The sequence below is a fragment of the Anoplopoma fimbria genome, chromosome 24, assembly GCF_027596085.1.
Source record: "Anoplopoma fimbria isolate UVic2021 breed Golden Eagle Sablefish chromosome 24, Afim_UVic_2022, whole genome shotgun sequence".
In the NCBI taxonomy this organism is placed as follows: domain Eukaryota; kingdom Metazoa; phylum Chordata; class Actinopteri; order Perciformes; family Anoplopomatidae; genus Anoplopoma; species Anoplopoma fimbria.
Window position 1 is genome coordinate 23,408,980 of NC_072472.1, and position 25,403 is coordinate 23,434,382.

At 39.4% G+C, this 25,403-nt stretch overlaps 2 protein-coding genes across 2 annotated transcripts in view; both read left to right on the forward strand.

Annotated features, from left to right (window-relative positions):
* The first annotated feature begins 5,185 nt into the window (after nt 1-5,185).
* btg3 (B-cell translocation gene 3) lies at nt 5,186-8,481 on the forward strand. Its single transcript, XM_054626329.1, has 5 exons — nt 5,186-5,225; nt 6,805-7,011; nt 7,113-7,250; nt 7,574-7,763; nt 7,922-8,481. The coding sequence occupies exons 2-5, from the start codon at nt 6,839-6,841 to the stop codon at nt 8,150-8,152; spliced, it is 732 nt and encodes a 243-aa protein (XP_054482304.1). The 5' UTR covers nt 5,186-5,225; nt 6,805-6,838; the 3' UTR covers nt 8,153-8,481.
* A 2,478-nt stretch (nt 8,482-10,959) lies between these two features.
* The window catches only part of cxadr (CXADR Ig-like cell adhesion molecule), a 34,345-nt gene continuing 19,901 nt past the window's right edge, over nt 10,960-25,403 (forward strand). Inside the window, exon 1 of the mRNA XM_054626244.1 lies at nt 10,960-11,125. Within this exon, the coding sequence (XP_054482219.1) occupies nt 10,978-11,125 (148 nt within the window). The 5' untranslated portion in view covers nt 10,960-10,977. The remainder of the gene's footprint in view (nt 11,126-25,403) is intronic.

Here is a 25,403-nt window from a genome sequence, read left to right on the forward strand (position 1 = left end):
TGTGACATGCTTGAATTGTTACTGATTGTGGCTGCTGGGATAAGAAAGGTGGTGTGATTGATATTCAAAGTATTATAAATGAATGTCACAACAGCAGCAGCTCCTCCCAATCAACATGTTTGGTTTTTACAGGCTTTGTAAACTGTTCTGTGGAATGTTGGCCTCATGCACATTAAAGCATTACACTAACACACATCTTTACTATCTCCCCACATGCACATATTCTATGCATTAATACTTTATAACCGGGAAATTTGCACAGTTCCTGGTAATTATTTTTGCACAGAACTGCACAGCTCTTCCCCTTAAAAGAACAACAATTTAACGCATATCTTGTATATCTCTTCATATTTTCTATTGTTCTATTTTATATTACGTCTCTTGAACTTTGCACTGTTTGTTGTTATGCACCAAATCCACAAGACAAATTCCTTGTATGTGAGAACCTACTTGACAATAAAAACTTTCTGATTCTGATGCACACTTTAAAATCTAACTGATACTATGATTGATAATATTGTCAAAAGAGGCAACGCAAATCATGACTGCAGATGCTGAATTAGTGCTGAGTCCAGCCTCCTTTCACCTGATTATGACCCAGTTGTTGACTCCTAGTTATTAACAGACTGCTGAAGACTGAAGTTCATCGTGTGGAAGATGGAGGTTTGGTGCCCCCTTGTGGACCAAGGCTGTTTATACATTTTATCTACAAAAGAGCTTGATAATTGTAATGAGAGTTATTTCCGGGAAACAGGCACACTATGCCATGTGGTAAATCTTTTCAAGGATCAAATAGCCTGAAGCATATTATTTTGAGAAACACTGATATCGACAACATGGCTTCAAAACAAGGGAAATTTCATGGAATACTGAAAGCATAAAATATTAATGTTCTCCAAGTTGTTATTCTATTCATCTATATAACAAAGTATGCTATAATAAATAAAAGGAAAAAAAATATGATGGTGTAGGGAGAATGACTTGAAGAATCTTTTAACCTGGATACCTATTATAGGTTCCTTGAGGCCAATCCAGAAGAGAGCATCGCAAAAAGCCAGTAGGAAAAAAAAGTTATCCAAATGGGATTTTCTATTAGATAACAACTTTCTACATTTACATGTAGAAAAAACAAAGGAGCTCAAATATCTAGGCATATTTGATAACCAGCTTAAATTTCAAAAAAGTTCATGTTGAGAATGTTTTTCAGTGTCTCTAAAGTTATTTTGAGAATTTTTTAGATTAAGTCTTTTTTCATTCATATGCTGGACTAAAAGTCAGTGAAGGACATTATTTAAATAAAATTGTGAAGATCTGCTCTAAGATCACTGGCATCCAAAAAACATAAGTTCATTGTGGAACAAACAAGCAGTCCAGAAAGCTAAATGCATTATCAGTCAGCTGACCATGTCCTCAGTAAAGAATTTAAACTAATGCCTTCAGGGCGGGACTGTTCAATCAGGACAAGAACAATGAGGTACTCCCACTCTTTTATCCCTGCAACCATCAGGTTACTAAATGATGACAAAAGTCAGGAGTAGGTGGAGAGCACACCAGTGTTGCTCCGGGGCAGGGTGGTTGTTACTGACGGGTTGAAATGAATTGTGAGTTAAATGTGTGTGTTGGACTGCCTTTGATATATGTTTTTGTCTATCTCCTATTGCTTGCTATTTATTGTATTTATTTTATTAAGTAATTTATTATGTGAGACAAACTGTGAACGAAATTGCCCATTTTGGGATAAATAAAGTTTTTCTAATCTAATCTAATCTAAAAAAGCCAGTAGAAAAAAAAAGCCAATGGGATTTTTCTATTAGACTTTGATTTATTGCAAAAAATATACAAATGTTTAAGATTAAGCTTGAGTTAACAACAGAAGTTATTTCAGGCATTTAACCAAAAAACTGTTTAAAAAAAACTGACTGGACAGGCACAAATGCTCTCTCATATCTGGGTTTGGACCAATCTGATTTATGTGTTGTTACTGTTTTGCTATTTTAACTAGACACAGCAGACTGTTTAAATACAGGACTGATGGTGACTGTCCCGAAGCAGGTGAGATCACTCTCCTGTGACCCTGAGATGTTAAAAATGTCAGTGATGACACTTACTAGTTGGATAGCACATGCTCTTAGTACACCACCAGGGAGGTTATCAGGCATAAAAGCTTAACTCATATTCATTCTCATCAGGGTTGTTATGGATATTGGCGGGCAAGACATTACAGCTGATTCCTTGTAGAGGAGATCAAAGTGAGCATTAACGTTGTTGGTGGAGTTGGGATCTCACTTTGGTCTCTCCTGAAGTCTCCACGTTGTCTCCTTGATGCCAGCTATCAGTCTTGCTCTGGCGATGCTGAATGCTTTCTTGTCACCTGACCGTGAGGCAGCTTTTTTGTCTTTGGATAGGGCTCTCAGCTCTCCAATCATCCAGGCTGGTTTGCTGATGTATGATGTCACTGTTGACCTCATTCAATTCCTCGAGTGCAGCAACAAAAACCCTGATGAATTCTCTGTGCAGATAATAAGTACTGCCAAATCCTTATTAGCTACAGTGTGTGTTGCATGATTTACAGACCTTTTCAAACTTCACAACTTAAATATTCTAAATGGATGCAGGAAGTAAACTTGGAACTAACAGAAGTGCAATAAAATAACTATAGGTTACTACGACTACATGTGAATGATGCTGTGTCACTGGGATGAACGATTTTTAGTCCAATATTAGTATTTATTTCCGTCAGTCCCCTTTAAAGACTCACAATTAACTGATAAAGTTATTTTGGAAAATCTTATAGGTAAACAGAAAACACACTGTAACTACTTATAAGGGGGAAATATCTTCTGTAACAATTGAAACTTTGATTTGCTTTTCACTTTTTTATGATAAAAAATCACTGGATACTGCCATTGGGATTGCAACAAACACACACACATGCGTGACGCTGTGAGCCACAACAGTAATGAGTATGATTCACTCCATAACGAGCATATATGCCATCAGACTGTATAACAACAGCGGAGACCACAGTCTGTCAACATGCTGACCAGTGGATATACATGTACATTTTTATTCCTGTTCTATCTTTATTTTGTTGTATAGTATGTGTATTTATTGTCTGTGTAGTTGTATAGTATGTGTATTTATTGTCTGTGTAGTTGTATAGTATGTGTATTTATTGTCTGTGTAGTTGTATAGTATGTGTATTTATTGTCTGTGTAGTTGTATAGTATGTGTATTTATTGTCTGTGTAGTTGTATAGTATGTGTATTTATTGTCTGTGTAGTTGTATAGTATGTGTATTTATTGTCTGTGTAGTTGTATAGTATGTGTATTTATTGTCTGTGTAGTTGTATAGTATGTGTATTTATTGTCTATGTAGTTGTATAGTATGTGTATTTATTGTCTGTGTAGTTGTATAGTATGTGTATTTATTATGTGTATTTATTGTCTGTGTAGTTGTATAGTATGTGTATTTATTGTCTGTGTCTGTGTTTGTATAGTATGTATTTATTGTCTGTGTAGTTGTATAGTATGTGTATTTATTGTCTGTGTAGTTGTATAGTATGTGTATTTATTGTCTGTGTAGTTGTATAGTATGTGTATTTATTGTCTGTGTCTGTGTAGTTGTATAGTATGTGTATTTATTGTCTGTGTAGTTGTATAGTATGTGTATTTATTGTCTGTGTAGTTGTATAGTATGTGTATTTATTGTCTGTGTAGTTGTATAGTATGTGTATTTATTGTCTGTGTAGCTGTATAGTATGTGTATTTATTGTCTGTGTAGTTGTATAGTATGTGTATTTATTGTCTGTGTAGTTGTATAGTATGTGTATTTATTGTCTGTGTAGTTGTATAGTATGTGTATTTATTGTCTGTGTAGTTGTATAGTATGTGTATTTATTGTCTGTGTAGTTGTATAGTATGTGTATTTATTGTCTGTGTAGTTGTATAGTATGTGTATTTATTATCTGTGTAGTTGTATAGTATGTGTATTTATTGTCTGTGTAGTTGTATAGTATGTGTATTTATTGTCTGTGTAGTTGTATAGTATGTGTATTTATTGTCTGTGTAGTTGTATAGTATGTGTATTTATTGTCTGTGTAGTTGTATAGTATGTGTATTTATTGTCTGTGTAGTTGTATAGTATGTGTATTTATTGTCTGTGTAGTTGTATAGTATGTGTATTTATTGTCTGTGTAGTTGTATAGTATGTGTATTTATTGTCTGTGTAGTTGTATAGTATGTGTATTTATTGTCTGTGTAGCTGTATAGTATGTGTATTTATTGTCTGTGTAGTTGTATAGTATGTGTATTTATTGTCTGTGTAGTTGTATAGTATGTGTATTTATTGTCTGTGTAGTTGTATAGTATGTGTATTTATTGTCTGTGTAGTTGTATAGTATGTGTATTTATTGTCTGTGTAGTTGTATAGTATGTGTATTTATTGTCTGTGTAGCTGTATAGTATGTGTATTTATTGTCTGTGTAGTTGTATAGTATGTGTATTTATTGTCTGTGTAGTTGTATAGTATGTGTATTTATTGTCTGTGTCTGTGTAGTTGTATAGTATGTGTATTTATTGTCTGTGTAGTTGTATAGTATGTGTATTTATTATCTGTGTAGTTGTATAGTATGTGTATTTATTGTCTGTGTCTGTGTAGTTGTATAGTATGTGTATTTATTGTCTGTGTAGTTGTATAGTATGTGTATTTATTGTCTGTGTAGTTGTATAGTATGTGTATTTATTGTCTGTGTAGTTGTATAGTATGTGTATTTATTGTCTGTGTAGTTGTATAGTATGTGTATTTATTGTCTGTGTAGTTGTATAGTATGTGTATTTATTGTCTGTGTAGTTGTATAATATGTGTATTTATTGTCTGTGTAGTTGTATAGTATGTGTATTTATTGTCTGTGTAGTTGTATAGTATGTGTATTTATTGTCTGTGTAGTTGTATAGTATGTGTATTTATTGTCTGTGTAGTTGTATAGTATGTGTATTTATTGTCTGTGTAGTTGTATAGTAATAATAATAATAATAATAATATAATAATAATATATTCTCGACCAATAAATAACCCCATCTCGGTTTGTTTAACACCAATGAGAAGCAGCAGGAGGCGGGGTTTCTTTAAAAAGGGAGGAGTTGACAACCGAACCTCAAGAGTTCTTCTGCTGGTCATCATTCATCATTCTCTGTTTCTACCGGTGGAGGAGAGCATCGGAACCGTAAGTCAACATGCAAATGACCTCGTGTCTCACCACATTACACAAGTGTCTTTAATGTGATTGGTATGTAAATATATCACTTTTTTTTATGACACTTTCAAACTTTTGCCATGATATGTGAAGTAATGTTTGTAAGCCACATGCCAGGGCTGTGACGTGGATAACCGGACGTTGTGCGTCGCAGCCCGCCTTCATAACAGCCAGACCGTTAAGGTTAACAGAACAAAACCGGATCTGTAGATGGATAGTTTCTGTTAATCTCTCGTCATGTTGAAGAACAATAATCACCAAAACAGCAGCCGCACATGGACAACTTGTTTGTTGCCAAGGTGACAAAAGAATGTTAGGTTATTTATTTTTAATGTGTTTTTAATTGACAAACCACAACTACAATCTAACATAAAGTTATTATTATTATATTCCTTTATTGATAATAAAATTCAGCTCAACTACACAGACACAGACAATAAATACACATACTATACAACTACACAGACAATAAATACACATACTATACAACTACACAGACAATAAATACACATACTATACAACTACACAGACAATAAATACACATACTATACAACTACACAGACAATAAATACACATACTATACAACTACACAGACAATAAATACACATACTATACAACTACACAGACAATAAATACACATACTATACAACTACACAGACAATAAATACACATACTATACAACTACACAGACAATAAATACACAACTACACAGACAATAAATACACATACTATACAACTATACAACTACACATACTATACAACTACACAGACAATAAATACACATACTATACAACTACACAGACAATAAATACACATACTATACAACTACACAGACAATAAATACACATACTATACAACTACACAGACAATAAATACACATACTATACAACTACACAGACAATAAATACACATACTATACAACTACACAGACAATAAATACAACTACACAGACAATAAATACACATACTATACAACTACACAGACAATAAATACACATACTATACAACTACACAGACAATAAATACACATACTATACAACTACACAGACAATAAATACACATACTATACAACTACACAGACAATAAATACACATACTATACAACTACACAGACAATAAATACACATACTATACAACTACACAGACAATAAATACACATACTATACAACTACACAGACAATAAATACACATACTATACAACTACACAGACAATAAATACACATACTATACAACTACACAGACAATAAATACACATACTATACAACTACACAGACAATAAATACACATACTATACAACAAAATAAAGATAGATATTAAAAGTCTGTACCAGCAGAGCTTCTATCACCATAGACATGAAGAGGGTTATCCTAAAATGAGGGGGAGGAAAATGTTCCATCTGGAAATAAATGTCTTCAAAATTAAATTCTGACATGTCGAGGCAATTTCTATAGTTTAACACATATTAACTTACATTTTACTATAGAAATGCTTGTCATTTTTTATGTCACTGGGTTACTGCTGCCTATGTGACTCAAGCTGATTTCCTTACAGAGGCCAAAGGAGTGTCATGAAACAAATGTGAAACATGAGGAGAGAAATTGCAGCTGTGGTGTTCTTCCTGAAGAGGCTCGTGAAAAAGGGGGGGAAGTTGGCGTCGCACAAGATCGATCTGTTTGTTGAGAGGCTGGCTGTTGCACTGCAGGAGAAGTTCAAGGGGCACTGGTACCCTGATAATCCCGGCAAAGGACAGGCGTACAGGTGCTCTTGACTACTATTCCTATCCAACACAACATTTCTTTATGAATATTTTTCCGACTTTAAAAAACAAACTACAAAAATTTGTATTATTTGCTCTGCAGGTGCATCCGAATGAACAGGCTCCACAGGCAGGATCCAGAGCTCCTTCGGGCCTGCCGAGAGAGCGGGATTCAGTTCTATGACCTGAGACTGTCCCGTGAACTCACACTGTGGGTGGACCCTGGGGAGGTCAGCTGCAGGTTAGACTTTGAGAGAAAAGGAAAAAAAAGTGGAGACAACGTTTGAAAAATGTTCAACAAAAACAACTAGTGGTACCAGCATTCATACCTTTAGTAGTGTAGATATATCCAAACTCATAAGTGTGGTTTTTTTTTTTGTTGTTTTTTTAATACTAGTATCTGCTGCAGCCATTGAAAACAAACCTTTCATTTGACGTTATCATTGTCTACCAACCTAACTTTTCAAGAATGTATCCAGTTTTAAACAGGTTCCCCTCTAAGTATGTTTATCCTAGTATAACTATTGATGTGTTTGCCTCCATCTATTCCCATAAAAAAATTAGGTACGGCGAGAACAATCCTTCTTTCTCAGTTGCCAGCTTCTCTAACGATGATAAGGAGGACACAGATATTGCAAAGGTGACCAGTGCTTTGGAGAGGGTGACTTCAGACTACCACTCGGGTTCTTCCTCAGATGAGGAGAGCACACGCGCTTCCCCCCTCACTGTCTTCAACGGCCGCAATCCTTACCAGGTATTGAAGAATACATTTTAGAAAAAATAATAAATAAATATTCCATGCAGGTCTGGGGAATAATGGAAAGTTTTTCCAATAGTTGCAATACTGTGTTCAGAAAAAATCATTTTTGAACAGTTGGATGACAGCTTTTATTTATTTGTTTCCTTTTCAAGGCAATGAATCCGGCTGCTCCTACGTGGCATCCTAAGAAGATGGTACCAGGGAAAGTTCACATACATCCACGGCCGCACTACAACTTCAGGCCTCGCGGCAGAGCCCCCCCCACTTTCAGGCCCAGTCCGTGGATCCCACCTGGCTTTGGAGGAAGGCCTGTTCGCTACTGGGACACAACCCAAAATCTGACCCTTAGTTACAGATGGAACCTTGATGCTTCTTCACACTAGACATTAAAGCAGAAGACCACTTTAAAATGACTGAACAATGTTCTTTTTTAAAACATGAATTTTTATAGATAACATATTGATCGTTTTTTGACAGAAAAGTCCTTTTTGCACTTTAGACCATTGGTTATACTTTAAATGAATCACTTGTATTAAATTAGATATTTAAATTGGAATACTACACGTGTTGAAGTACTGTATTTTTACAATGGGAGACGTTCATGTAAGCCACCTACTTTGTCCTTTTTGTGGTAAAATGTTTTATTTATTCATAGTGCAGAATTGTCAGATGTATAGACTTAAATTTATGGATTTTTATTAAACACAATTTCCAAGCATCATGATGCCTTATGTATTATTTGGGGTTTACAAAATGATCTTCAAGTGTTGTGGTTGAAATGTAACACTGCTGTTTTTTCCTGTTTGTCTTTTGGCATTTGCCTTTTATTTGCTAGCGGACAGTGTAGAGGAGAGGAAGAAGTATAACATGTTACAAAGGTCCCTGGTTGGAAACAAACATTGCAGTTATGATGTGTTCTGCTTAGCAAGACACTTTCATGCCTTTTTAATGGTAATGTTAAGCTCAAAGGGTCGGTTCACCCAAATCAGTGTTCAAACATAATCTTAAACCTCTCGGAGCAACACCGATTTTTAATTCCATTCACATCTGCTGCTCTGGGTGGTGGCAGTGATCTTGTTGAATAAAACCAAAACACTCTTTGTGGTTAGACATCACAGGGGGTAACTGGTTAATTGAGTATTAATGTTGAACCCTTAGATGTACTCATTAACACACTAAAACTTTTTGTCTGTGGCATCAGAACTATAGGTTAATCTATAAATATGGCCTCTTGGGAGATGCAGTGGTGATGCATCATGGCTGGGAGGGTGCCTTTTTAAAAGATTGGTAAACTACTCTGCAAGGAATTGTGTAGTGATACATTCTTTATTGAAACAAAAAGGAGGGGAAGCTAACATTTGTTCTCCTACTTGTATGGGTCAATGTTTGAATAATGATGCTGCCAAATTACCCACCAGTTCCTGTTTGTTGGCACCACAGCCCTCCCAAATAGTTTTTTATTGTTCTGTCCTGGGCAGCAAATTAACACTATTAACCATGATTCATTTAAATGTCAATCTGCCACAAGCATCACTGAATAATATGAGAGCTGGATATGTAGCTCAGCATATAGGTTTGCCATTGATTTCAAAGACAAATGTATGGTGAGAGGCCTCAGTTTTTGCCACTATAATAACTAATCTCAAGATGAGTCGTGGCCATTTGTGTAACAAATTGACTCAGAACAGGTTGAGAAACCTGTATGGGGGCTGTTTCCCCCCATAGGGTGGTAGGGAAAGACACCCAGAAAGTTATACAAACAGGGCCCTGGTCCAGACACAGGTCAACTCTGGCTCCTTTTTCCCATTACTAGAAGCTGGCAAACATTTTGAGCTGTAATGCATCTATTGTAGAATTGTCCATGTTTGTCATTATTTAAAATGAAGGGGTGTGGGGTAGCATTTTGATTAATTTTACCCATTTGGGGCCAAAGTGTGCTTATCTTTTTCTTCTTCCTCTGATAACTCAGTGGCTACTGACATTTGTGATGCATTAAACATCAGTGTAAATTTAAATGTATATATATATATATATAGTATATTTATATATATATATATATATATATATTTAAATAAGGACAGAGGATTGAGGGTCTAAGGACAGAGGAGGTGAGGGTGTAAGGACAGAGGATGTGAGGGTGTAAGGACAGAGGATGTGAGGGTCTAAGGACAGAGGATGTGAGGGTCTAAGGACAGAGGATGTGAGGGTGAGGGTAAGGACAGAGGATGTGAGGGTCTAAGGAAGGACAGAGGATGTGAGGGTCAGAGGATGTGAGGGTCTAAGGACAGAGGATGTGAGGGTGTGTGAAGGACAGAGGAGGTGAGGGTCTAAGGACAGAGGATGTGAGGGTGTAAGGACAGAGGATGTGAGGGTGTAAGGACAGACAGAGGATGTGAGGGTCTAAGGACAGAGGATGTGAGGGAAGGACAGAGGAGGTGAGGGTGTAAGGACAGAGGAGGTGAGGGTGTAAGGACAGAGGATGTGAGGGTGTAAGGACAGAGGAGGTGAGGGTGTAAGGACAGAGGATGTGAGGGTGTAAGGACAGAGGAGGTGAGGGTGTAAGGACAGAGGATGTGAGGGTGTAAGGACAGAGGAGGTGGTGTAAGGAGGGTGTAAGGACAGAGGATGTGAGGGTGTAAGGACAGAGGATGTGAGGGTGTAAGGACAGAGGATGTGACAGGGGGTGTAAGGACAGAGGATGTGAGGGTCTAAGGACAGAGGATGTGAGGGTGTAAGGACAGAGGATGTGAGGGTGTAAGGACAGAGGATGTGAGGGTCTAAGGACAGAGGATGTGAGGGTGTAAGGACAGAGGAGGTGAGGGTGTAAGGACAGAGGATGTCTCATGTGTACAGATTGTAAAGCCCTCTGAGGCAAATTTGTAATTTGTGATTCTGGGCTCTACAAAATAAACTGAATTAAATTGAATTGAATGACAAAAAACTGCAGAATATTTTGCTGATAACTTTAAACTCAAACTCTATAAGGGTAATCTCTATGCAAAACGCATTTTAAAAGTTGTGCCTAGGTTGTGGAACGAGGATCCCTCTTTAGCCCCCTTTCTTAGCCTGGTTCATACCGGGTTAGAACCGGCAGAGGGCAGCGCTGGGTCTGGTTTGGGGAAAACCGTGTGTCACATGACAGCCTGTGCACCTGCAGAGAGGAGGAGGAGGAGGAGGAGGAGGAGGAGGAGAAGGAGGAGGAGTGTGGATGCTTCGGTCGAGCGGACGGCTGCTTTTCACTCCAACTCAGCACAAGTTATCCACCAAGTTTCACAGAACAAGTGGAGGAATGTCTGGAAGAGCGATGGAGCTGTCGACTGCCCGGGTCTGCTTTGTGCTGTTCAGCCTCTCTGCAGGTAAGTTTATGACACACAGATGAGCTACTTTGATCAGAATGGACATTTTTTTTTTTTTCCACCAAAACGACGACGAGTAGAATCTGTGGAGGACACACCTTACACCTTACTGGCTCCATAAGTTAAAAACGAGAGGTCTAGTCAGAGGATTAACATTTAACATGTATCTGTGGTGAAACAAACATCTGAACACACTTAGAGGAATGTGCTCCGAGGAACTCCGACCCAAGGTCAGTGTAGTTGTCTGGATCTCCACAAACACATTAACATTAACACATTAACACAGTTTAACTAACGTCACATCTGCTGCAGCTCATTTAAACGTAAACACATAATTGGTAATGTTATTTCATGCATTGTTTTACATCTCACAAGTTAATAACTCAGTAACCAGCTTTACATTTTAAGGTGTTTTTTACCAGGTAAACCTTACTAGGTGTCTGTGTGTTGGTGGATGGATCCTCATTTAAACACATTGTGTTAGGTAATCACACAATATTGATTTTTTTATGGAAGTTTCTCGACGAAAAAACCCTTTTTCTTTTGATTTGATAGTAACACAATGGCTTGATCTGCTCTCCAACCTGTGGCTACAGGCCTTTCTGTCTGCCATCTGCCAACCATGCTGAACCCCCTTTTCCCAGTTCAGTATCCCATGTTCTCACACTAACTGAACCACATGTCACTCCTGTTGACAGCTTTGTTTGTGTTGGTGTCCTTTTACTTATTTAAACATTTCAATGACAAGATCCTCGATTGTTGAGAGTTCAGTCCCGGTGACCCTGGTCATGGTTCTTGTTGTTTGGTGATACTGCAGGTTGGTAGATACCAGTGGGGGGGCTGTGAAACCTATTATAGAGCCATGTGATCAATATTTTGGTTACCACTAATTTACTTTTTTGTATTTATTTTCATTGAAAGCATCAATCATTAATAATGAAGTTGACAGATATAATTTGTCATTTGGATAAGAACAAGGCAGGTCAAATATTCAAGTACTTATCTATGTTTTCAAAACTTTTGTGTTTTTCTCTGTAATTGTGTCATTGATGTGTTAAACGTAGAAACATTACTAGCATGAGTTATTAAGTCATCAAAGCTATATGATTATAATGTTAATAGTTATTCATCGTAAAGGCATGTGAGTTTCAATTCAACACTGTTGCTTTGTTAATTGTAGCGTGACTTAATTCTATGGGTGTGGCTTCCCTGGAATTTACATTGAAACTAGTAGATCACTCCTTCCCTTCCAAACAATAATGTGAAACTTCTGCTAGAGGATTGTGTGGTGGCGTCCATCAGCCACATGCCATGCAGTTATTTAAAAAATATTTTGAGATTTCGATGGGAAGCCACAGAGCCGCCACGGTCAGGGCACATTCCAGTCTGCTGATTAGTGAGAAACCGGGCTTTGTTTAGGATCATCCAGCACGTCTCTCCATGTAAACGCTTGGGCATTGAATGCAATATAAGGTGTGTGTGTGTGTGTGTGTGTGTGTGTGTGTGTGTGTGTGTGTGTGTGTGTGTTGTTTAGCCTTCTTTTGTCACAGGATGCACATTGCTTTGTACACTGGTTTGGACTCATTACCATCTTAATAGCATCATGGCCTCGTCATTTGGGCTCTGTTCCACTTCAGCAGACAAGAACAGTATTTACTAGACTCGCAGCATTCTTTTAGCATGGGCTTCCTACTACACAATAATACGCCAACCTCTCTTAAATAGCAAAATAACAAATAGGGTCTTTCTGCTCCATTTTCATTGCTGTATTCGTCCACAAGGCACCGCATGGACTTTGCAATGTTGACAAAAGAAACTGTAAAAGGGAGTTATGAAATCCTTGAAGTTGTAGTCTGGGATCTGTTCAAAGCGCAGTCAGTACTCATTAAGCCTTCACATTATAAGTCAAGTTTACTAAACTGTGTGATACAAGGAAAGGAAAAGGAGAATACTTTCTCGGAGTGTTTGTACACAGTGTAGTTGTGAAAAATGCTTCCTTGCATAAAAATCATAACAGTTATGCTTAAGTGCTGCAGGACTTATCCTGTTGCCCCCATCCACTCCTGGCTGTTTGGGTCAAGAGTGAAGCCACGGACCTAGGATAAACAGAAACCAAGTGAACCTGCGAGCAGGCGCAGAATGCAGTTACCTGATAAGCCTACTACCAAAGGCCCTGGCCAGGAAATGGTTGCTTGGTTACCTTTTTGAAAACAGACACGCAGATCCAGGGAGTGTTCGTGTGTGTATGTGTGTGTGTGTTCTGATTGCTCTACAAAACTCCCCTCCCCCTCGCCTGCATGTATGAATTAAGCTTTTACAACAGAAAAAAAATCCATGTTATTTTTCCACAAACAAAATCTTGCTAGGGTAGCAACTATTGTCCCTCTCACAGCTGTGTGTGTATATTTATTATTAAGGTGTTTTGGGCTTGTGAAGAAATGGTTCCAAACAGAAAGATGGGTGGAGGCATGAACACCACAGCCTGAGCCATTGTCATTGGCCCCACGCAGACAGTAATGACGTGAGGTCACATTCACTTGTCATGACCCAGCAGTCCAACGCCGCTGATCACCTCCTGTCGGCTGAAACATGTTGCAGCCACAGCTTCACCTCCAAGCAAGAAAGCCGACCTCTCTCTGCCCGGAGCCCCCTGTCCTTGGAAAAACGAAGCAGGAACATGTAGAATCCAATTACACTCCGGGGACACTGCTTTGTCCTCCACGATCTGGTGACGGGGACGGCCGCGCATGAATATTCACAGCCCCAGACGTTAATATTTTAGCATGCCAGTGCTGCACAAGCCCTGTGCCAACTCCTATTCACCAATATGGCAGTGTGAAATGCTGACCCCCTCTTTACATCGCCACATTACCTTACCTCCTCTTCTACCCCCCCCACTTCATACCTGGTTTACTGAAAGAACAAAATTGCTGCCTGCTAGAGAATGAGTGAAAATGATTAATAGTGGTGCTAATTTCTGAGTCCTGTTAATGGGTTTGCAGCCACTATGTATTCAGAGCTCATTCCTTTTTCACAATTGGGGACTTAAACCGCCTTCTGGGCTGCTGCCAGTGCATTCTTTTGGGAGAAAGATATATTGGCGAGATTACACTTGAGCCCATTGGTTCAAAAGTCAATGTTGCATCGAACGATTTTTCAAGTTTGTATGTCTTGTAACTTCTGTAACACTCTGGCCACAGTATTGGCTTACTGACAACACCCGGGTCACCAGAGGCATGCAAGTTATTTGCTAAATGTTCCAATAAGCGAAACTCTGGAGAAGTTTTACCTCAAAGACACAAAGTAGTGGGTTATCAGTTCACAAAGGTCATGCTTTAGCGTGTCTGTTGGACCTAAGGGACCTCCATATATTGGCTATCTTGCATGAATGCATCCTTTGTCTGTTTGCTTCTTTTTTGTCCAATCAACTGTCTAAAACTCAAAGGTACTCAGTTTACAATAATTCGAAAGCTGACCAAAGCAGCACATTCCCTTATTTGAGAAGATGAAACCAGCAGTTTAGATTTATTTTGATAACTGACTTAGAAAGAAGCTGAATTGTAGTTAAAAACATGTAAATAATGACCTAACATCGATATAATCGGAGGAAGTTACAGTGATGACGTCATGTCAAAGACTCTGTATTGTGTTACAGTGATATCTATTGAAATGAGCATGCTAACCAGCTAGCCCCGGCCTGTCCTGTCTTGTAACACCTCTTTAACCGCGAGAGGTGTTAGTGAGTCACTGTAGTGTCCAGTCTGTCCCAGAGGGCTTGTCAATCACGTTGAAAGTACATGGTCCGTTTACGTTTTGACATTTTGGTTATTGGAATAAATCTAAATGGAAGAAACAAGAAAACGACTTGTGTTATTGTCGCAGTAAACGCACAGAGGGCTAACGTGAACTATAGCCCGACTCCACACGTCAAGATTCAAAGATAGTGTTATTTTGACAAGCTCTCAGTCTCAGCAATTTGGTTGAATGTGCCAGGTCCTTGCCTTTCTGTTAACAGTAGTTGGTTTGTTTTTATATTATTAAATGAGAGTATATCATTAAATTGAATTGCCAGCCGTACAACATGTATTGTTGTATATGCATTGTCAGAAAAACTAAAGCTAGATAAACAGCTAAAGCTAAAACAGCTGTTTCTTTATTTACGTCTTCTACATGGATCATCAACTGGTTAGGATGCTGACCTATTTGCCTGGGACATGTAGCTTTAGCCCTTTAGTGTTGTAGTGCAGTATCATGTGTGTAGACTTTAAGTTCATGTTTAAGACCCTTTTTTCACAAGGTTCTCGTTTTAAAAACAAGTTGGCCATTAAAAGGTTATACATCATTCTCAACCAACTCCTGTTGTCAACGTTAGCTTAAACAAGCCACAGTTGCTGGCTAGAAATTTGAAGCCTACTTTTGTCTGCTATTCTCTGTCAGCAATCACAGGCCCTCAGGTAAAATATTCAGTAGTAAATGTGTTTCAAATGGTTATAGTACGTAATGGAGAGACATTGCGCTGAGCGAGAGACATTTCCTCTGCTATCAATGTCACCTATCGGTTAAAACAAGGTCACTGCAGTGCTGACTTCCCCCCCGCTTGCGCGAGTCCATCGGTCATCATCGCTGTGTCGCGCAGTCCAGGAGATAAACTTGTATAAGCTGTATAATTATTTTGAAGAAAGTAAAACTGCAATTCATTCAACTTTCCAAATTACGTTGGGGCTATACTTTACAACTATTTTGTAAACAAGACTTAGAATTATGATGAAATAAATGTATGGCACTCATTCTTTCATGGTAATTGTCAATGTTTTGAAATGGTGGCTGTCTCTGGATTTAAGACTGTAGACGTAGCACACCATTTATTTTGCTTCTTTAATGGAGTGAATCTCTTATTTAAACTGATTTATGGAGTTAGAAAAACATTCTAAAGTCAGTATCCAGGTTGGCAAAGCCTTACTCTACTTCTGGTCCTTCGCCCTTATGACTATGTATTCTGTTCGTTTTTTGCATAATGTTTTCATGGCGTCTGAGCTAGCCATGTCAGTGTGAGGATACACGGTGTGGCAGGCAGGTCCCTGGGGTGCTGCCTCTGCAGGTGCTGGTGTGCAGTCCGCTCCTGCTTTCCTACTAGGTTGGTGTCAGCTCAGCTCTACACATGCTTGAACCTTTGTTAAATTATCCTTTGGGCAATGTTGACTGAATTGGGCTTAGCTGTAGGTAGAAATGAAACCTCACTATCGTGTCAAACAGACCTGACAATTTATTCTGACAACAAATCTTTTTCTTGCCACTTCTGACTTCCAATGGACGTGTTGTTCTAGAGATAAGCGTTGTATATTGTGTTGTGCATGTCACTCTATTATCAGCTAATGCCCAGGCATTGTCTTACACAGAAACTGAGTTGTGGGAAGATGATTATATTGTGTCCCCCAGCAGTAAGCCCCCTCTCTCGCCGCTAAGAACATTAGAGTTAATTGTGTGTCTAATCTCTGAAAAATATTATGGCTCAGAAAATAAGGGATATAAGCAGAAGGTGAGGTGAATTTTGGGAGGAGGAGGGGGTGAAGCAGCTGTTGAAGGAGCCATTTTTAGCACCTCTACCTCATTGGAAAACATTACACATTGTCGACCGTGGGTATAGTGAAAAAGGCAAATAGTAATTGTCTGGAGAAAGCCTCTTTCTTGACTAAGTCCCACTGGATTTTGCTCCCTGTGGTGTTGATATTCAAATCAGGTTTATTTCTGTCTTAGTCTGATGTTTAATCATCATGTCAAATTATATAGTTATGTTAATAAGTCTTGTCCATAGAAAAATAAGGGATTTGTTATGAAAAAGGCCCGTCGCCGTGCCCAAAATCCTAGACTGAGTAATTCTACAGGAGACTGATTGCTTGTGTTATAGATTTAAGAATTGGGCTATATGAAAGCAGTTGTTTAGTGGAATTTTACGACGCCGGCTGAATCTCGTTAGGAGCGTTAAAGGACTATTGATGAAAAGCGACACAGAATTAGTCCCAGAAAATCCCATTTCTTGTAACATTTGTTGCCTCATAATCAAGCTGATGCTAAACTAAAGACTGCAATTCAAATCCTTAGAATGTGGAATCTGTAAGGAGGTCAAATAGGAAATGTAGGTTTTACTGTTAACCAAGATGGTTATGCAACTGTATATCTGTTACAACATCTGTGCATTCTTTATATGGCATCAAGCAAACCTCTACATTTCTCTGTTGGGAAAACATTTCGGTGTTGGATATCAATAGATGCTATGTCACTAATCTCTCATCTTTTGAAATACAAATGCAAGGAAACACTTTGTTTCATGAAAGAGCATCGCATGAGATTCAATTAGATGGAAGCTTTCCCGATGTGTGAAAGGGGTCATTGCAGGAACGAGAATGGAAGAATTTACACCAGCCGTCTCTGGGAACTTGAAAATGTAAAAATTCATATATTCAGACGACTTTCATTTACTTACTACGTAAGGTTTAACAACCAGGTTTCCCAAAAAGTGGTGGCTGTGTGCCACCTCCTCTTTCTACTATTAACATTCATGTAACACCTGAGCCTCTGTGAGATCTATTGGTATGATGGCCAGGACATCTGCTACAGTTGGGTATAGAAAAAAGGTTTGGCGCCTGAACCACAGCAAGGTCAGCAAGCCACATCGGACATTTAATAACTTTAGTGCATCTCGCCGCCACGCAAGGCAATCAGCAGCTGGTCAGTCGCCCTCCAGAGGGATGAGATTGGATTTTAAAATAGCTCTGTGACTGGCTGGTTTTATGATGGTCAGAATGCACATTACCACACAACCTTAATCACTAGTGCTGCTGTTTTTAATAAGCAGGCGCACACGGCGAGCAAGGCAGCAGTTATTGCTGGTTAAGTGTCTTAATGGAGGCCATGTATAATTCATGGCTGTCTTTTTCTGAGTGGCTGATTATTGGAAGGAGTAGAATTAGCCTCCACCCCATCTCCAGGCACACTGGCACCCACAGCACCCAACTCTTTTCACTGTTAGGTAAACAACAGCTCTACAATTACCTCTGTGACAGGACATCTATCCAATGGGAGTTCAGGGGTGATTTAGCAGGTAGAGCTGTAACACAACGCTTCAGCTAGAGCTGTAGATGAATGACCTGTGGATATATAAAAAGAGAAAAAGTTATCTCTTATCTCCAACTCGTATTAAACTGCCACTTATGTGTTGGGTAGTACTGTAACATCCCTAGAGCTTAAAAGACCTTGTCAAAAAGATATGTGAATTTTGTTTGGACATGTAAAGTCCCTGATAATCCCTAAAATAAAAGTGTGGGAAAAAATGAGCTGGATACCCTTGACCTGGATTTAAGTGAACAAATATTCATGTTGGACGAGAAGCCATGAACTGCTGTCAATACAACCCCTAAACAGCACAACAGCACACTTGTCGTCCGGTGGTCTTTGCCAGCCCAGTGTAATCAGTGTTTTCTTTATTAGGATTCAGCACATTCAACAGGGAATAAAGTTGTTTTTATTTTCATGCACAAAGTCACGCCACGTAAGGTGAACCATCGTTTTCATGCTGTGCCCCAGTCACTTTCCCTGACATTATCTACTTGTCAGCCTGATCCTGGATGCCCTATGAGCAGTATTTGGCTGCCCGTCCAGACGGCTCAGGGGTCAGACCTTTTTTAGATGTCGTTAAAGCCATCAGGGAGTTGGCTTCTATGGCAGGTTTCAGGCAAAAGCACTTTACTACATCCACTAAACACTCAACAGCCAGACAACCCTGCTGGATGTTTTTAAGGTGGCAGGCTATTTGGAAGGGCCTTTTCGAAGAATTCTACATATGCTAGATTAACTAGATAATGTTAGGATGGTATGAATTTAGTTTAAGACATAGAAGTACAATATTAGTCATAGGTGTACCTCCTCATAGCCATTCATTAGTGGAATATTTGACCTTGACTGATGTAATGTCTCCACTGAAAACAAAGGTTAAACTTAATTTACTAGTTACTCCTGAAAGACAGGGGATATGGTGGCTGTTTGAATAGAACACAGCTATGTTAAAGAACTTGAAGTCCCAGTGAAACAGAAGTTAAAGCTTCTGTTCCGTGAGATGTTTCTGAGTGAAACTTTTTTTTAGCAATTTACAGTTACAAGAGTGATTTAAATCAAAAGCTTTGCATTTGATCTGACCACTTTACATTTACATTACATTACAGTCATTTAGCAGACGCTTTTATCCAAAGCGACTTACAGGAAGTGTATTCAACATAGGTATTCAAGAGTCACCAGAAGTCATAAGTGCATCTCCTTTCTTAAACAAGCATCTAAGAGCATAAACCAGAGCAAAAGTACAGTGCAGAAACAAACTAATACGAATACAATAAGTGCAACAAACTAATACGAATACAATAAGTGCTAAGTGGAAGGCTCAGGGTAGTACTTCTTGAAGAGGTGAGTTTTCAGCAGTTTTCAGCCTGCGCCGAAAGGTGGGCAGCAATTCTGCAACTTAACAGTTGGCGGACTCAAAGTTTCGCACAATAAATTGCTACAGGGGACTGTTGGCTCCACACAAACACCTCCTTCACCTGTTTTTAGATCAGGAGGAGGATGAGGAAGAGATGTAAGGGAAACTTTGCAAACGGCTTTGTTTCACCACAGAGACACACAGTGTGGTTTAATATGACCGGTGGTGTGGCTAGCTAGTCGCCCAAAGTGACATTTGATCGTATTATCTTTTCGTAAAAACCCTCTAATACAGGATGGTTCATCAAACATTTAAACATTGTAATGATCTCTCTATTGACCTTATACTTATCAGGAAGTAAATGTCTAACTTCGTTATTTTGTCTTTGTACTTCCTGTTTGGTAACACGTTTCGATCTAAAGATTGACATGTGCTGATCGTGGTCACCTTGTGCCTACATTTGAACAAATTTCTCAACAGTTTTATAATATATGGTACATGAAGACAAATGAGAGACCGCTATTTACATTGTGGCACTAATTTGAGCAAATCTCTTGGATTAGCTGTTATTATAGTTATGGTGACTGGTCAGAATTTGTTGGTGTTTTTGTTTATTATTAAATCATATTCGTCATGCTTTAGTTTTCTCTGACATGGACTCATTATAATATTATTATTATAAATTACATTATCAATAAAAGCTATATTAAATAGTTGGGTGAAATTATGTTTTTTGATTTAGTCGTAAATCAGATTATATATGACCTCGTAAATGTGGACATCAGTTTCCAACAATCCAACAACAGAAATGTTTGGTAGGATAGGTGAACAGACCCATCATCACTAACCAGATGTTAAAATATGGAACAAACAAAAAAGTAGCTGGCAGGTCAATATATTAATATTTATTGTTAATGGCAGAGCCATTGTTGTTACCCTGGTTTGGGATTGAGATGGATCCACAGGGAGGCCATGCAGCATGTAATTGCAGGGTAGTTTGATCTCATCGATATCAGCCTTGGTACCTGATACTTTCTTTACACCATAGCAGAGCTGTAGTATTAAACCACAGTTGCTGTTACCAAGGTAACCACTGGTGTCACCAAGTCAACCATGATTGAAATATCAAGGAATTCTAATTGAATGACTTGATTACTCTCTTATTTAAGAGAAAATATTGCAGCTTATTACAAATATTGCATTATGCACCTGTAAACGAAAGGCACGTGTTAATTTGCTTCTTGCTGTCGTCTTCATTAAAAACACATTAGGGAAAAAGGTGTATGTGCAGTTGCTTTTAATTTGTGTGGTTGGGCTACCCGTTGCATCTCCAGCATCAGTTTTACTCTGATGTGTATTTCAAAATAGCACAGCTACTGCCCTTTCCTTCTGAAGCAATTTCATGCTCTGGAGTCCAATTTAGTGTGGGATTAACGTTTATGTTGATTGTGTCCAGTTTGCGGTGATCGCCTCTCAGGGTTTATTTTTATTTTTTTTACAGATGCTTGCGCTGACAGATGTATCTAATTGGCCTACGAGGACTGTCAGGCTCAAAATAACAAACTTCTAGAATCTTGAATCCCCTATTGAATCTGAGCTCTGCATCCTTTAAGGACTTACTGCATTTATTTCTACGGTCTGGACTCTTTTTTTTTTTTTTTTTTTTTTTTTTTTTTTTTTTTTTTTTTTTTATGAATCTGATGAGCCTCATCTCATGCACACTAAAAGAACATGGATAATAAATGCCGTCACACCATGTCAGGACTGAAATCCTAGGATTTCCTCTTTTACTGCAGGATAGCTAAACCAGTGCAACAGAGTTATTTTTAACATTCCCCAATCGCATCTTGTCATTTTTAGCGGTACTGCACACTGCAGTGTCTGTTTTGAGTGCTTTCCCCTCATGTCTAGGCTGGGAGTGAAAGCTGGAGGCATGAATAAAACCAGCAATCCCGGTTAAGCTGTAACAACAACCGACAGTTATCGCCTGCAGCCTCCTACAGGGCTCAACACTCAGGTGCATTTACTACACCTGCCTTCAAAAACCTCTGAGTGAAGAAGAGACCCCAGTCTTGAAACATTAGGCCTGTTTCACTGCCTGCACAGTGAGGAATAAGAGAGGAAAGTAAAAGGAAAAAATCTTGTTATCTTCTAACAGCAGCCTTATCTTGATGTCCTGCTGTAGTGTCTCCCCCACGCAGAGGACAGGAAGGGACTGTCTGTGTTGTTACACTTTCACAAAGACCTCATTCTGCCTGGACGGGAGTGCTTTGGACAGGATGAGAGGGTTTAGAGAGGATGGATGTTATAAATGCTTTTGAAAGGGAATTGACGTTTTAGCAGTTATTACAAAGTACTCTGTCAATACAGCATTTTTTTGTCCTCGGACTTTCAGCAGGAATCAGATACCTTTACTCTGACATAGACTGTGTGGGTTCTTTAGCTTTAGATGGAACAATCTGGGCATAACACACATAAAGGACTGTGTATTTTCTTCTACCAATGTCTAGAAGACCACCATCATGCAATGTCCTTCAGGCAGGGGACCTAATTTTAGACCAAAGCCTCCAGGAAACAGCGTGAGCAAGGCAGACTCATTGACTGCCTCCCAGTCAATCTAGCTGACAGCCACACTTGCCTATGCACCACATGGAAAATAGGTTACTGTGTAAAGCTAACATAGGTAGGGTGATATCTTAATCTGCAGGAGTTTGCCTGCTGCGTCCTAAACAAAACATGAGAAAATCAGCTGTAACAGAGGTCACTGACTCACTTCACAGCATTTTTAACCAGCAAACCAGGGTCGATTAGTAGTGAATCTGTAACGAGTTATTTCAAATCTTGCTGCACTCTATCCAAAGAAGCAAGGAAGTAACCCAGGAATTCACTGGGAGGCATTTGTGTTTGAATTCTTGATACTTTTTATACTTGCCTCTGTCAGCGCTCTGGCCTCACACCTTAATCCTTTTAGTGGTTTGGCATACCGTAAGAGACCATAAGAGTCTTTACCTCTCTATAGGTGTTTACTTTACCTACAAGTTTTGTATATGTGACTAGATTTAACACCTAAGGACTTTTTTAGGTGTTACATTTAAAACAGTCCTCAGTTGACTGAACCGAGAGGCTGGAGTGTTGAGTGTCAGTGATTTGTTTCAGATGCTATGAGGAAGTAGTTTCTTTTCGCTGACTAAACCTGCCCTGCTTATTCTCACGGCCTTTATTTCAGCCAGCATGGGGGCAGTGAAACATCCAGTCCACCTCAGACTGAGCACATGAAACTGCTCTAGAGCTCTGGAAATTCCAGAAATGTGAAATTGTTTCGCCTCCTGTTGAGTTTCTGAGTTTTCACTAATGATGTTGAAAACCAGGCTTGTTAGAAGCGCCAGAAAGAACTTCTAATCCCAGTTATTTGCCCTGTGTTTCAAAGGGAATGTTCTAGTAAGAGATTCACGCTCCATTGCTTTAAGCTGACTGTGTTTTCACCGCTCAGACATAATTAAGCACAGACGTGAGAAACCTGTGTTTGCTTCTGTACACTCAGACATTTTGTTTTTCTTCGGCATTGCAAATCCGTATCTGAGTTTTGTGTGTTTTCTATCTGTATTGACTTTCCAACACGTCCAATCCTACAGTTAGAGTAACTCTGTGAGAGTCCATCACCAGTCCCAATGAAGTAGCTGCACTCTACTGTACTCAGTGTGTTTCAGTGTGTGATCAGCGATGCCGCCTCCTGATCACAGTTGGCATTGTGCCTCGGGGGCCCCGGATAAGGGCTGGGGCGCCGACAGGGGCCTGGTCTGTATCAGACACGTTATTTGTTTTGGGGGATGTGGAGGGGGGGGTAGGATAGGCAGCGACATGGCTGCCTCCCCCTCAGTGAGGAGAAACTCCTGTGAGAGGGAGAGAGAGAGAGAGAGAGAGAGAGAGAGAGAGACCCACTGAGACATTTGGCTTTCATTTTTCTTGTTTCATAGTAAACTGCTGGAAGCTTGGAACACAAACACATGCCTATGATGAACAGTATTACTTTCAACAGCCTTAACCCAGTCCTTATTTGTTTTGTTACATGGAAAAACACAAATACATATTTTTGAAAGTTGTTAGAATTGAGAAGATTGTAAAGATGCCTCACCTTCTGGAGGTTGCTGCACTATTCTAATATAATATCCTCCTATCTTTTTCCAGCACTTAACATGCATCCTGGTTAATAAAATATTTGAAATGCCTCGTAATCTCACTGCCCAACACCATTCATATCCATACAGCCAATATGTTTATCATAAAATTGTTTACCAGACCACTAAATTGCAGAATATTCTAGCGTGTATGTGAAAAGTCAGGTTGTAGTGTAATAGTTGAGCACATTTGGATGCAATCTAATCTCTATAGCAGATGCAGCAGGGATGATAGTGTTTGGGGTGAGCCAACAAATACCTGCCAAACAAATGCTGCCTTAGCCCTGTTTTTTTGCTTTGGCACACGCTTCTTTCATCAAACCCCGGCTGAAGATTGATTTCAAACCTCTACCTGATCCTCCATCCCCTCCTCCTCCTGTAACGAGGATTAAGTGGCAACAAAAACACGTGTATGTGTTTTGTGAGGCATATTTCAGTTTTGCACCATTTCTCAAGTCGTGCAAACCGCTTTCACGTGTTCACTAATTGCTTGCAGGAAATTTTATTTGTTGTTTTTTTCCCCTACAAAGTGAGGAGAACATGATTTTGTAATTACTCCTCTGGCAACTCTTACTGAAGAAAACACTCCAGCTGTTTCATGCTTTTGTACCTCCGCTGTCTCACAATTACGTCTACAGACAGGTATTTTTATAAACGAGGCACACCGATGTTTCTCTGAAACACCTCATGAACACCACCTTCATGTTTCTTTGCCTCTTTTCTGCTTAAATTTCCTCCTCACATGACTGAAGCGGCACATTTGCTGTCGTTTCCTGTGAGGTCGTTATCAGCGGGTTATCTGTGTGCTGCTCCTTGGATTGGCGTCTTGCCTATCGGCTTTATGGCACAGCCAGCCCCTAGTATTGTCACCATCTCCCTATGTCCCTCGGCTTCAACAAATCCTGAGAGACACAGGCCTATTGTATGTGTGTGTGTGTGTGTGTGTTTCCACAGGTCCCGGAGACACTGGGGGGTCTTATCTGACTCTTCAGGGTTCTTTAGATAAACCCGCCTCCTCTCACAGGGATGGGGGAAGGGATGTGTGGTTGGCCAGGGCTGCTTTTAGTAGTTTGTGTCTAGCTTTAGAACAATTCACGCTGGCAGAGGGGTTAAACAAGTAGCTTCTGCTTGAATGCACTGTCCTACACCTCCATAAATAAGGAGCACAAATCCCAGGACGACTTCAGAACATTCTAATTTGTCTTTGTTCCTTCCCTCCTGTATTTCCTCAATTGATGTCAACAGAGACATCCGTTTTTACCAACCTGATGGTGGGATTAGGAATGTAATTACAATGTACATGTGATTGCCCCTTTCTAACAATCGGTTGCTGTGCACATTCACAGCAGTGGTGTTAGGCCGGCCTGAAAGCTGTCAAATGCTCAGGCAGTCGAGTAAAGTGGCTGTCGTTCGTCACCCACTCATCATTTAATGTTCAATCATGTCAAAACAGCCTTTAGGTCATCTGCACTGGGAATTGATGGCAGCTCTGTGTGGCGAGCGGAGCTTTCAGGCTGCATTACAGCACAATCGGTATGGTTCAACAATCCGAGCCCTCTGCAACACTAAATAGACCACGGCCCGGCTCGCTCTCCAGGGCACCCACATTGCATCAAATTGAATAGTTCCAGTGGGGGCA